This window comes from Salvia hispanica, chromosome 4, assembly GCF_029641045.1.
Source record: "Salvia hispanica isolate PSC_SH4W2 chromosome 4, Shi_PSC_v1, whole genome shotgun sequence".
NCBI classification, from domain to species: Eukaryota; Viridiplantae; Streptophyta; class Magnoliopsida; order Lamiales; family Lamiaceae; genus Salvia; species Salvia hispanica.
The window spans coordinates 14734640-14748691 of NC_142695.1; the positions used below are offsets into that span (position 1 = coordinate 14734640).

At 38.1% G+C, this 14052-nt stretch overlaps 1 protein-coding gene and 1 long non-coding RNA gene across 2 annotated transcripts; one reads left to right on the forward strand and one right to left on the reverse strand.

The window, feature by feature from the left end:
- Positions 1-925: 925 nt before the first annotated feature.
- Positions 926-1676, reverse strand: LOC148927320 (uncharacterized). Its single transcript, XR_016137713.1, has 2 exons — positions 1616-1676; positions 926-1155 (listed from the first exon to the last, which is right to left on the reverse strand). It is a non-coding gene; the product is annotated as an uncharacterized LOC148927320 (long non-coding RNA).
- Positions 1677-2250: 574 nt separating this feature from the next.
- LOC125198745 (uncharacterized) lies at positions 2251-8423 on the forward strand. The gene is made up of 3 exons (XM_089057448.1): positions 2251-3538; positions 3646-4268; positions 7553-8423. The coding sequence occupies exons 2-3, from the start codon at positions 4161-4163 to the stop codon at positions 8249-8251; spliced, it is 807 nt and encodes a 268-aa protein (XP_088913574.1). The 5' UTR covers positions 2251-3538; positions 3646-4160; the 3' UTR covers positions 8252-8423.
- The last annotated feature ends 5629 nt before the right edge of the window (positions 8424-14052 follow it).

The window sequence follows — 14052 nt, forward strand, 5'->3', positions numbered from 1 at the left end:
AAAACGTATTCACAACCTAGATGGGCTTTGGCTACCTATTGGAACGGTTGCGGTGTTTGTGATAATTCTCTCTTACCTAAGAAGAGATTATCAACATCGGTGTGGTAAAGCACTGAAAGGATCTAATTCGAAATGTATTCTTTATTGCTATCTACTGTAAGAATATATTTCAGAAAGTTTAGTATTTTCTAGTCTATGATATTAATATCAATATTGTTTATTCAATCAAACGCCGCTTTGACTTATCAATATGTGAGAGTTTGTACGTAACTCAAGTTCATGATATCTTGGGTGGTAGTAATTGAATAACATGAAGGTATTGGAATATTATTTCATAGAATTCGCGGCCCAGTGTGGTATGATTAAATCCCTAAGGGGTGATCCCCAAGAGGTGTTTGAAAAAGGAATTTATTATTCAGAAAACTGCGCAGTTGGAATTTATTCCACGAATAATAAATAAAGTTTCAAACTAGAAAAACTCTTTGGAGAATTAATTTAATTCTAGTCACGTAGCAGACAAAAGAATTAAATTGACGGATCAAGATAATCTTAAACGCGAGAAATATTATAAAATAAAATGGACCCAAGTTATTTGTAATTTGGTGATTTAAGTGGGAGTGCAATATTATTCTTTAGTGGAACAAAATAATATTCCATTGATAATATATTAAATCATGGGTCATTTGATTTAATTAGTAATTTATCTAATGGGTGAGCCCAACACTTAAGTCATTCCATGGATCCCCATCCTAGCCCAACAAGTCCATTATAAATAGTGATGAGATGTGAAAACCCTAACACACCATTAAACACAACACTCCTCCCCCTGAACCCTAGTAGCCTTCTGTCACGACCACAACTCCCTAGTGCTAGTGAGCGTAGCTATTTCGCGACTAAACAATTCTCAGTAATCAAGGAACAACAATAAAAAGGATGAAATCACTTAAATCAATAGTATCAAGGGCATATGGGTACCTAGTCAAAACGTGTTCAGAGTATCAAGACTAAGTTCATAGCTTTCTAGCACAAAATTCTAGATTTGCAGCGGAAGAGTCCAAGACAAAATAGCACGTATGAAGACATGCTACCTTGGGCTACCTATCTACTTATTTAAGGATCGTTCCCAACACCTTCGCCTGCTCGTCCACGTTCAACCTGCACATTTGAAAATAACATGCAGGGCTGAGTATTTGATATACTCAGTGGGCACATTGCCAAAAATGGTTCTATCTTTAATTGTCAATGCCACAGTTGAGTGATCACGGGGTTTTACTTAAAAGACCCGAGTCACTAAAAAATACTTTTCCTTGAGTAAAGATTTGATTGCGCAATCACATAACATAGATATACCATATCTGAAACTGATGTGAACCGGGAATGTGGCCACATTCCACGACGGTCACTGGACCGGCCAACTCCTTTGTTAGCTCACGGTCCCCTCATGTGTACACTAGTCCGAGTAGGGTTTGCGGCCCTACTGGGACCCGAATTCGATTTAACTTAAATTGGCATAGCCAAGCAGATAGGTAATCATAAAACAAAACATGGCATGACAATATACTTGAGCAAAGAATCACATTTTCATACTGAAATCACGTTTTGAAAGAATGCCCACCTCAAAAGCTAAAGCTCCTTCCGAAATTTCCTTAACTTGGTCTTAGATGACGTTCGAAGACGTCCCTTTAGGAAATAAAATGATACTTAATTAGATTTTTGAGATATCCATTAAGCTTAAACATGAATGCATCCTAAGTGCGTGATCATTTTATTCTTAAAAAATTTCTAGAAGAGTTCTAGAATTCTTGAATATTAATTAAATCAGTAGATTTAATTAAATTGGAAAATTATTCGCTTAACTAGAGGGTGCTACCTCCTATGCCATTTATTTAAGTACTAAGAAAAATTTAGGCTCGAGGTCTATTCATCGTTAGTGTATCATAATTTCTTAAAATTTAATCATTTGAGCACTTATACTAAATTCCGGAAAATTAGACTTATCCTCGTGAAAAATAAATAGCGGGCCATTAATTATTTAATCAACAACATAGGAGAGCCCATGATTTAATTAAATTCTTAGTGTATACTTTTATTTTAGTTGGTGGCCCAAACTCCATAATTAAATTCTATAACAAGGCAGCCCATTTCTAAATATTTCCTAAGTCCATATTTGTTTCTAATAGAGAGGCCCAACAATTTTAGAAGAGGTAGGCCCAACAATTTCTCATACCCATCGTCTCTCTCTCAAAACATTTCTCAAAGAACAGAAATTCCCAAATTGAAGAAATGGAAATCCCTAATTCTTCTCCCCCTTCATCTCGTCTACATCGCCGCTCAGCTGGGTCGCCGGAGCACCGCCGGCTCCAGCTCCTCGACGTCACGGAGTCTCCGGCGGCTCGTGCCAGCAAGTTCCGCCGTCGCAGTACAGCTGGCAGACGCTCTCGGTCCACTTCGCAGGCCAGCGCCGCCGTACGTGAGCTCAGCGAGGCAGTACTGCCGTCGCAGTCAGACACTCCGTAAGGCGGGGTTGTCGCCTGTGCTCCTCTGTCGCTCTCCGTTGAAGTCGCGGAGGAGTTCTCGGCATCTTCGTCGCGCCAGCCAGTTCCGCCGTCGCCGCACGGCTGAGGCCTCGCCGCTCCCCGACGCGGTGGAACAGCCGCTGCTGTCCCGTGATCTACCGAGACTTCCCGATTCCGTCGAAGCTCGCTCGTCGCCGGATAGCCGTTCGGTGGCCGGCCTAAAGCTAAGTCTTCGGTCTTTGCTTATTTCCCCTTTTATTTACTTCAATTCTTAATGAGGGTGAGTCAGTTTATGTTCTTAAACATGAGTTGCATAGCTGAGGCAATTCGTGAAAACTGCTGGGCGAGAAAAAGGGCCTAAGCCTATCGTTCTTGTGCTTGCTCTAATGTGTGAAGTGAACTAGAATTCTGTAACTTGCATTCATGATTCAAAAACGTAGGGGTGAGGGTTAGCTATGGGGTTGCTACTGAGGTTTAGGTAAAAGCAGTAGCCTATTGTTTCCCTTGTTTCATTATGTTGTTAGATTATTAAGTGGTTTCCTTGTGCTTAAACAAGATTGTGTTGTGGTGTTCTACATGGATGAAAAAGGAGTGACATGGAGGGTGTTGATGATTTACCTGTTGTGGTGAAAGGGACCAAAAGGAGGGATGGAGTGCTCCTGATCTTAGCTCGCTCACTGCCCTCTTTTCCTAGAATTTCACTCTCTAATTTTCTCAAAGAAATTTGCTGGATTTGTTGTGTGTGTGAAGGAGTTCAGAGGCGGTGTGGAGGGTCTTTAAATAGACAGAATGTGTACTCGTGAGACCTTAATTGAAACTGTTGTATTGCCTTGTTTTCTTCTTGCAGCAAATCTCTCTTTTCTTTTTTTTCTTCGCCACTCTTAATTAAGAAACTTTGGTTTTATGCCTGCATCCAAGTACTCCCAAATTAATGATTTCTGTTTGGTTTCGTAGTGGTACAAGGTGGAGTTGCAGAGGCCGCTGGAAAAGGGTGGAAGGCAGACATTGGCTTACCCTTTTGGGTAAGTCTTGGTCCTCTAGCAAAAAAGAGTTGTCTCATTTCCCACAATTAAAGCTTTCATTAATTTCCTTTGTTCTCTTAGAACTAATATTTGTTCTTACTTTGCAGGAGAATATGCAAGTCCTCGGCTATCAAGCTGCTGTCCGAGATGGCTCGCTGCCTCGGGCCTTCGTGCTCGCTGCCTGGCTCGACGGCTGTGCGGATAGGGGCGTGGTGGAGTGCGACGTGGGCTCGGGAGAAGAAGCACAGAGTGCAAGCCATATTAGACTTTATTTCCTTATGCTTTTGGTCCATTCAAGAGTATTTGTAGTAGTGTAGTATCACATATTTTCTTCAAAAATTTTCCATACGTGAGATGATCGTATAGATTAATTAAATCTCTAGTTCGGCATTAAACATAATGAAAAGATAATAAAAGGGGCGGGTATTACACCTTCGCCGTCTCTCTCTTTCTCTCCTTGCCTCGGTTTTCATGCCTTGGTACGTGGGAGAATTAGGGTTTTGTTTTTGTTCTTGTTCTATCCTAATTCATAGGATTAGATCAAGACAATATCGAGTTTGTGATTGGGTTTCCCTAGATCTCTTCAAGACTATTATTGATTATTCAAGATCTGCCCACACGGATGGATGATCAAGGACAAGAGAATAGGTTGGAAGATTCACGGTCGATAAACCAAGGATCTCCGGGTGGTGCAGCTAGCAACTTCGATCCTATGATGGATCAAGAAGAGGTAACAATCGAATCTACATCGAATATGCATGATTATGTGTTTATTTGATGTTTTATCTATAGATCTATGTTTATTGCATTAAATTGGAGTCGAATGCATAATCACCTAAATAGATCCGTTAAGGACCTATTTGTTTTCCGTGTCTTCCGTTGCTGTAGCCCCAACAACTGTTATCAGAGCCATTTTTTAGGCTCTGAATATGTATTTGATTAATTGAATTTTTCAAAAATTATAGTGTTAAAACTTGGGATTTTCGAAAATAATGCAATATGTGTTGGATCTATGTTTTTCTTGTTTTTATTTTTTGATCTATGATATGATGTTCTAGATCTATGATGAACAACATTAGATCTATATATTCTAAGTAATATATACTAGATTATATGTTTGTTGATTACATATATGTATCTGTTTAAGTGAATATATGTTTTTGAATCAAGAAATAAAGTGGTCCATGATTGAATACTTGGATCGATGAAAGAATATTATGAATCTTGAATTTTATTCGAGTATTTCACAAGAATATTCTAGATCTAAGCAAGTATTGATAGATCTATAGTTTTATGTTCTTAATATGCTAGAACAATTTAAATTGCTAAAAGCTAGATATTTAAATGTGCATATGTGTTTGAACATAAAAGATTGTTACAAACTAAGAAACGATGAATCAAGTTAATTAAATCGAAAACGAATATATGAACGCAATGGTTTAAACCCTAGATGTGTTCAAGTACCGGGCTGCCTTCATCGGGGATCCGAGATCCAGATCCGGTGAGAAGAGGCAGCGGCGGCTTTGGCTGATCGGAAAAAGGATACAGCAGCGGCGCCGACGAAGGCCGCAGCGATCGTCAAGGGCAGCGGCTGGACAGTCGCGTGACAACAGCAACGTCCAGCAGCGGTCAGCAGCGGCGTCGTCTTCGGGCGGCGGTGGAGGAGCTGTCCTTGACGAACAGCACCTGCGTCGTCGACGAATAGCAGCTCCGAAGGACAGCGGTAGCCCTGACTTCGGTTAGGGCAGCAGCCGCGGTGTTCTAGGCAACGGAGCAGCAGAGACGGCGGCAGTCAGCGGGCAGCGGCTGCTCCAGTGGGAGCAGCGGCGGCAGTCGCAGGAGGCGGCGGAGTCCAGACGCGGCAGCAGCGGCTGCTGCGAGGCCCGTGGCGGCCCAAACCCTAATTAGGGTTTTGGGTTGCATCGTCTCGTTGTCTCGTTCTTCGTTTTCGTGTTTTCGTTTCTTAACACACAAGTAATTTATAATTATGGTTTAAAATCCTAAACCTAGAATAATTAAATATCTTGTGGGAATTAGAATGATTTTGCAATTAAATCAAGATTCTAATTTAAAAGAGAATAATTGCTTTCTTTAAATTTTGCCAATTGAATAATTAGTCAAATAATTGATTTAATTTGTTAATTAGTTGATTTTGGTGGATTATTTCCATCTAGATAATATCATGATAATTAGCATAAGGAAATTCAATATTTGATTGATCTAATTTTTGGCTTTTCTATAATTGGATGGAATTTTAAAGAATATTCTCCTAATATGCTTTCATGTTTTATTTTAAGGTTTAATTGAAAATTGTCTATTTTTTTTAATTGGTGTGTTATGGAATTATTTCCTAGAAATATACCTAAGTAAAAGATATAAAAATTTTCAATTGTTTTAAACCTTCAAAATTTTCGAAAATTACATGTTTAATAATTGGATGGATTTTAATTGGAATCTAATTCCTAGTTTGAATTTTGTCTTTAATTTGATGTAGGTGAATTTTATTTCATCTAGATAACATCGGTTTAATTAAAGAAGTGAAAAATTCATTTGGCATTAACATGCTACTTAAATCCTAAATTATTAAAGTTTGAAATAGTTAATTGGATTTTAATTGGAATTCAATTCCTAGTTTAATTTGAATTTTATCTTTAATCTTGATGAAGGTGAATTTGGTTCATCTAGATAACATCAAATGTGATTTAAAGGTATGAAAAATTCATAGAGCATTAATTTTGCTATTAAAATCCTTAATTATTTATTTAAGTTGAATTTTGTCTTTAATTTTGATGAAGGTGAATTTTATTTCATCTAGAAAACTTCATTATGAATTAAAGATGTAATAAGATTCTTCTTGTCATGTGATTTTATTTGAAAGCTATGAGAATTTTAATTCTCGAATTTAATTGGTGTGTTTTAAATGGATTTTGTCTTAATTAGATAAATGCGGATTTATATATCCAAGTGGGTATTTCAAATTGAGACTTAGATAATCTTTTATGATATACACATAGACATTAATTTTAGGATAATGATGGATTAATTCTATCTATGAAAATCCTAATAGTATTAAAAGGTAATTCTAATAATCAAGATACGTTATTTTAACTAATAATGTATGATTGTTTAAGATTGGACTTAATGTCTAGATAATCTTGTTTATGTGAAGATAGAAGTTTAATTCTATCTATTTATTTTAGATGCTTAATTAAATGATCGAGTTTCGTCATTATGTTTATGTGAACCTTTTGTAAATGTGTTTACATGTTTTATTGATGAAAGATGGATATTTAATTTGAGTTATGTTTTTATTTGTTAAAAACTAGTTTGACTCGTGCATTGCTTATGTGCTTGTTGCTTTTCATGCATAGCTAGTACATGTTTAATTATACTTTGAATGTGGATATCTGCCTTATCTGCTTAAGTGATAATTAAACTATTAAAACCACCAACAAGAAAATATGAAGCGATAATTACAACACGTTTGTATATGGCCTGCATAAAATTGGTCTTAGTGCGAAGTAGTGACCGACCTGTCTTTACGGGAGGAACATTACCAGTTCGTAAGTTTGGACTTCTCTAGATAAAGGTTATTAAAATCGTAAAATTAGTTTTTCAGTAATATCGCGATTGGTTTTAATCGGAGCAATATTGCTGCGAAATTATAAGGATTGTATTTTAATAATGCTTAGAGGGAGCTATAGGAGGAGGTGCTTGTCCGGTTCGACCTTTCTTTAGAGGAGTTCACGCACAAGTAAAGACTCTTTAGTGCTTAATTTTATGGTTATACGCTTTAGCATTGTTAGTCAGCCATGCCATTCTTATGGTCTCTGGACTATCTGTCGACATTGTGGCCAGTAAAAATAATGGATTTCTTGCATGAATATGATACGGCTTCCTAGTAGAAGAACGTTTGTGCTTGATTTTTGTGGATGTAAAATTGATGAATTGTTTTGTGGTTATTTGCAATTCTTTGAAATTTTACATGTTTATATTATTGGTATTTATTCTCAGCTTGAACGAAAGATGTTTACTACTTGGGAAGTTTATAGTGCGATCCTTAAATCGAAGGAACGCGATTGTGATTCTTATTTGGATTGGAAAAGGAGACTTGACATTGATCAGTTGGCTAGCGATTTGAGGTTGGTCCTCACTAAGGATCGCCCCTCTGCTTATTACATATCAGACAAGGAAAAGGATGCTTGTGATCGATGGGATACCGCGAGCGGTCATGTCAAGAGGTTTTTGTTGGCCTCGGTCGGCAATGCTCTTGGCAGGATTGACAAGCCCGGCAGGTCATTGATTGAAGAACCTAAATGGTTTGATGAAATGTCCACCAAGTGTCTCATGAGATCGATGGTGAACATTTTGAGAAGAACGTTCTTGAAGGAGAACCAAAACATTAACGACTATGTCGTGGAAATGATTGACGGTTTTGATAGACTCGAGGTGTTGGGTGGGAAAATAGGCCCAAAAATCCAACAACTCATGATTCTCGACGGACTTCCAAAGAGCTATGAGAAAGTAAAGAAAGAGATAATGGACAAGCTTTGGCCAACATCTCTTGTAGTACTCTCTAGCAAGCTCATTGAGGCACAAGTCCAGATAAGGAAGATGGAGGGTGGGATGGTCAATAACTCCACTGACCTAAGACGAAAGTTTGACATGGCAGAGAGTTCGAGCCAACCCAATGTGATTAGGAGGAAGACATGATCTTAATCTAGCTATGACATTTATGTTTTGAACAATGAAAGTCTTATTTTGCTTTATTTACATTGTTGATTTTTTGAGGATTTTTTATACTTGTGCATTGTTTGGTTTTGATATCATATGGATTATTGATGTGGAATTTTATTCCTAGACTATCAATTGTGTTTTTGGATTATCGATGTCAGTTTATAATGCTTGCATTATTAGATAAATGAAGTTATGATTATCCAATTATTTATGACATCAAATATAACATGGTTAATATCAAAATGTTTACTTGTGATTAAATTTGTTAATTCAATTATTATGAAGTTTTCTTCTAGAAATATTGATTATTAAGTTTCTTTAATCCTTAAGTCCTTTTGAACCATTATTTTGTTGATGAGTCAATAGAACATTAATGTTCGACATGGATTCAATACAAAATAAAATGATCTTATGATCGCGTTTGTTCAAATAATGGTGTAAGAAAAATAATCACAATAATTGATTACAAGACAAGTAAATTAAATTCAACTATAAACAAGATAAGTATTTGTTATAAATACTAGAAGTTCTTGTATAGTAAATATAGTATGCACATTAAATTTGCTTTAATGTTCCAAGCCTAGAGTTGACTATTTGATTAGTTATTGTTTTATTTAATTTGTTGTGAAAGTGATAATTAAAATAGTGGGAGCTTTTCTTAAATGAATGATTAAATTCTAAGTGTTTAATAAGAGCTTCATAGCTCATTTTATTAAACTAGGATGAATTTAACTCCAAGCACTATTTAAATTGTTTTAATAGCCTTAGAGAATATTGAGACTGGTGTTTTTCTACTTTTAAAAGTGGGAGCTAAATTTGTCTCATAGAATATTCATAAATGGAATTAAGGTAATGTATGATAGAGTTAAAAGGGTGCACACCCTAGAATGAAAGAAGTGATGAATTGCACACTTTCTAAGACTCTAATAACATTAAAAGACATTTCCAAGTTAGCTATTAAAATTAGAATTGCTTTTGGATTTCCAAAGAAAGTATTTCTAAAGATCACAACTAATGGTTAAATAAATGAACTCTTAGAATTTATGACTATAAAACAAAGAATGCAATCATTCGGTTTTATTTTGTCATAAGGACTAATTTCCAATTAGTCATTGTGATGAGGTAATTATGTTCATACATAAATTTACATCACGAATTATATAGCAAGGATAATACCAAGTTAAGTTGGTATTGTATAATTAAAGTTTTGGGAATCATATTCGACATGATTAAAACTTTATATATTGCTATAAGTATTCTACTTTAATTGGTAGAAATTCAGAAGGATCAAAATAATGGATTTTGATAGAGGAATATGTATAAGTGCACTTGAAAAAGACACATAAAATTATTCCACTGGATCAAAGGGCCTAGAAATATTTTGATCAAATAATCGTGCTCCTTAGCAAGAATTAAGGTTATAAATTACAAGTATATTTTCGTTTTATGTACTCTAGAAAACTATGTTGGTAGATTCTTTTAAATAATTATAGTTTTGAGTACATAGTGGCCAAAGCCTGCTTTGAGTATAAGTGGGAGAAAATGTGTGTGAATGTGTAGCACAAGGCCAATAAAGCGGTAGGTATACTCGAAAGCATTCATTGAGTATAAGTGGGAGATTGTTGGGGTTTGTATACTAAAAGATGCTTCGAACGTACATGCCTTTGTACAGTCAGCTTGTGCATGTATACGAGAAACGCCACGTCCACTTGTTTACCTATTTATGAGAATAAATAATATAATATAATGGTTTATTATTGAAATATAATAAACAAGTCTAAGGCTTTTTACTAAGAGGGTCAAGTAGGGAAATTCGATGAATCTCCTCATGAGTTTTCCAGTAGGGGACTTGGCCAGATCTAGTAAGAAGAAAAACGTATTCAAAACCTATATGGGCTTTGGCTGCCTATTGGAACGGTTGTGGTGTTTGTGATAATTCTCTCTTACCTAAGAAGAGATTAGTAACACCGGTGTGGTAAAGCACTGAAAGGATCTAATTCGAAATGTATTCTTTATTGCTATCTACTGTAAGAATATATTTCAGAAAGTTTAGTATTTTCTAGTCTATGATATTAATATCAATATTGTTTATTCAATCAAACGCCGCTTTGACTTATCAATATGTGAGAGTTTGTACGTAACTCAAGTTCATGATATCTTGGGTGGTAGTAATTGAATAACATGAAGGTATTGGAATATTATTTCATAGAATTCGCGTGCCCAGTGTGGTATGATTAAATCCCTAAGGGGTGATCCCCAAGAGGTGTTTGAAAAAGGAATTTATTATTCAGAAAACTGCGCAGTTGGAATTTATTCCACGAATAATAAATAAAGTTTCAAACTATAAAAACTCTTTGGAGAATTAATTTAATTCTAGTCACGTAGCAGACAAAAGAATTAAATTGACGGATCAAGATAATCTTAAACGCGGGAAATATTATAAAATAAAATGGACCCAAGTTATTTGTAATTTGGTGATTTAAGTGGGAGTGCAATATTATTCTTTAGTGGAACAAAATAATATTCCATTGATAATATATTAAATCATGGGTCATTTGATTTAATTAGTAATTTATCTAATGGGTGAGCGCAACACTTAAGTCATTCCATGGATCCCCATCCTAGCCCAACAAGTCCATTATAAATAGTGATGAGATGTGAAAACCCTAACACACCATTAAACACAACACTCCTCCCCCTAAACCCTAGTATCCTTCGCCGTCTCTCTCCCTCTCTCCTTGCCTCGGTTTTCATGCCTTGGCACGTGGGAGAATTAGGGTTTTGTTTTTGTTCTTGTTCTATCCTAATTCATAGGATTAGATCAAGACAATATCGAGTTTGTGATTGGGTTTCCCTAGATCTCTTCAAGACTATTATTGATTATTCAAGATCCGCCCACACGGATGGATGATCAAGGACAAGAGAATAGGTTGGAAGATTCACGGTCGATAAACCAAGGATCTCCGGGTGGTGCAGCTAGCAACTTCGATCCTATGATGGATCAAGAAGAGGTAACAATCGAATCTACATCGAATATGCATGATTATGTGTTTATTTGATGTTATATCTATAGATCTATGCTTATTGCATTAAATTGGAGTCGAATGCATAATCACCTAAATAGATCCGTTAAGGACCTATTTGTTTTCCGTGTCTTCCGCTGCGGTAGCCCCACCACTGTCCACATGGTGTCGAAGAAATCAGGAATACAAATAGTCAAGAATGACCGCAACGAGCTTGTGCCCACAAGGTTAGTCACGGGGTGCAGAATGTGCATAGACTACCGGAAACTCAATGCGGCCACACGCAAGGATCATTTCCCGCTATCCTTCATCGACCAAATGCTGGAAAGGTTGGCGGGAAAGCAATACTTCTGCTTTCTAGATGGCTACAGTGGATACTTCCAAATCTATGTCAATCCAGAGGATCAGGAGAAGACCACATTTACCTGCCCCTTTGGAACATACGCCTACCGGAGAATGCCTTTTGTTCTGTGCAACGCATCTGGGACATTTCAGCGATGCATGATGAGCATTTTCTCGGATGTACTGGAGGACTGCATAGAAATTTTTATGGATGATTTCACCGTATATGGAGATTCTTTCGAGATTTGCTTGGGGCACCTAGATATTGTTTTGAAGAGATGCAGGGAGAAGAACCTGGTGCTGAACTATGAGAAATGCCACTTCATGGTCAAGGAAGGGATAATACTGGGACATGTTGTATCTGAGAGGAGCATCGAGGTAGATCAAGCAAAGGTGGAGGTAATCTCTAAGCTTCCACACCCAACGAATCAGAAGGAAATTCGAGGATTCTTGGGGCATGCAGGGTTCTACCGAAGGTTCATTAAGGACTTCGCAAAAATCGCCCAGCCCCTGACAAGACTTCTGCAAAATGATGTGGAGTTTGAGTTTGATGATAAGTGTAAAAAGGCCTTCCAACTACTCAAGGATCGTCTGGTCACAGCTCCGATAATCCGCTCGCCCAACTGGGATTACCCCTTCGAGGTAATGTGCGACGCAAGTGACTTTGCAATAGGAGCAGTGTTGGGCCAGAGGATCGAAGGAAAAAGTTATGTCATATTTTATGCCTCAAAGACGCTCAACCAGGCCCAGAAGAACTATGAAACCACCGAGAAGGAGATGCTGGCTGTGGTCTACTCGTTTGAAAAATTCCGACCATATCTACTGGGGTCGAGGGCGATAGTGTTCACTGACCATGCAGCCATTAAATATCTCCTGGCCAAGAAGGAATCTAAGCCAAGGCTAATCCGATGGGTGCTGCTATTGCAAGAGTTCGACTGGGAAGTCAGAGATAAGAGAGGGACCGAGAATAGAGTGGCTAACCATTTAAGCAGGATTACCAAGGGAGAAGATGAGGAAGCCGTCCCTGATGCTTTTCCAGAGGAGAACTTATATTACTTAGGGAAATCCACTGGACCAATAAGATGGGTAGCAGTGTTAGCATTAATTGGGCCCGAGGAGTCAGAGAAACGGAAAGGCAAGCCGAATGACAAGCCTTGGTTCGCTGACCTGGCGAATTATTTAGTTACTGGGAAACTACCTGCTGAACAAGAAGTCACTAGGGCCCAGAGGATGAAAATTAAAAGTGAATCCAAGTACTACTTTTGGGATGACCCATACCTCTGGAAGATGGGTTTAGATCAAGTGATAAGAAGGTGTATTCCAGAGTGGGAGCAAAGAGACGTACTGAACCATTGCCATGCACTAGCGTGTGGTGGCCACTTCGGCCCAAGGAAAACGGCAAGGAAAGTTCTAGATAGCGGTTTCTACTGGCCTTCGCTGAATAGAGATACTTATGAGTTCTGTCAGAATTGTAATAGGTGCCAACTGACTGGAGGGATTTCTATGAGAGATGAGATGCCACAGACTCCGATAATAGTCTGCGAGATCTTTGATGTTTGGGGCATGGACTTCATGGGCCCATTCCCATCCTCGTATGCAAATACGTATATATTGGTTGTTGTGGAGGCCAAGGCTACAAGCTCATGCGACGCGAAGGAAGTCTCAAAGTTCCTAAAGGCCAATATATTCAACCGATATGGCGTGCCCCGAGCGATCATCTCAGACCAAGGGACTCACTTCTGTAATAGGACGATTGAAGCACTGATGAGAAAATATGGAGTCCACCATCGGTTATCTACTCCGTATCATCCTCAGTCAAATGAGCAGGCTGAAATCTCAAATCGAGAGATCAAGGGCATCCTAGAGAAGACGGTGAATACCTCAAGAAAGGACTGGAGCAAGCGTCTGGGTGATGCCCTCTGGGCCTATAGAACCGCTTACAAGACACCAATAGGAATGTCACCCAACAGACTGGTATTTGGAAAAATGTGCCACCTGCCCGTGGAGATAGAACACAAAGCGTATTGGGCAGTCAAGGAAATGAATATGAAGGCTCATGCCTGTGAGGAAGAGAGGAAGCTGCAACTACAGAAGCTAGAGGAATTGAGGTTGGAGTCATATGATTCAGCCATGTGGTATAAGGAGAGGACCAAACTCTGGCACGACAAAAACCTTCGGGTCAAGGAGCTGCAGGTCGGGCAGAAAGTACTCCTTTTTCAGTCAAAGCTCAAGCTCATGCCTGGGAAGCTGAAGTCCAAGTAGATAGGGCCCTACACAATCGTTGGCATTCGACCGCATGGAGCAGTGGAAATTCAGGGAGTCAATGCTAACTCTGTTCCGTTCCTTGTTAATGGTCATAGAGTGAAAGTGTTTAAGGATAGTTCGGAGTTGTGTGAAGTGGAAAAAATTCCA

Excerpts from the sequence above, each read along its gene's own strand:
- LOC125198745 (XM_089057448.1), top strand. The coding sequence starts at position 4,161 with ATGGATGATCAAGGACAAGAGAATAGGTTGGAAGATTCACGGTCGATA. Across the intron at positions 4,269-7,552 it reads CTATGATGGATCAAGAAGAG|CTTGAACGAAAGATGTTTAC; the intron begins GTAACAATCGAA and ends ATTTATTCTCAG.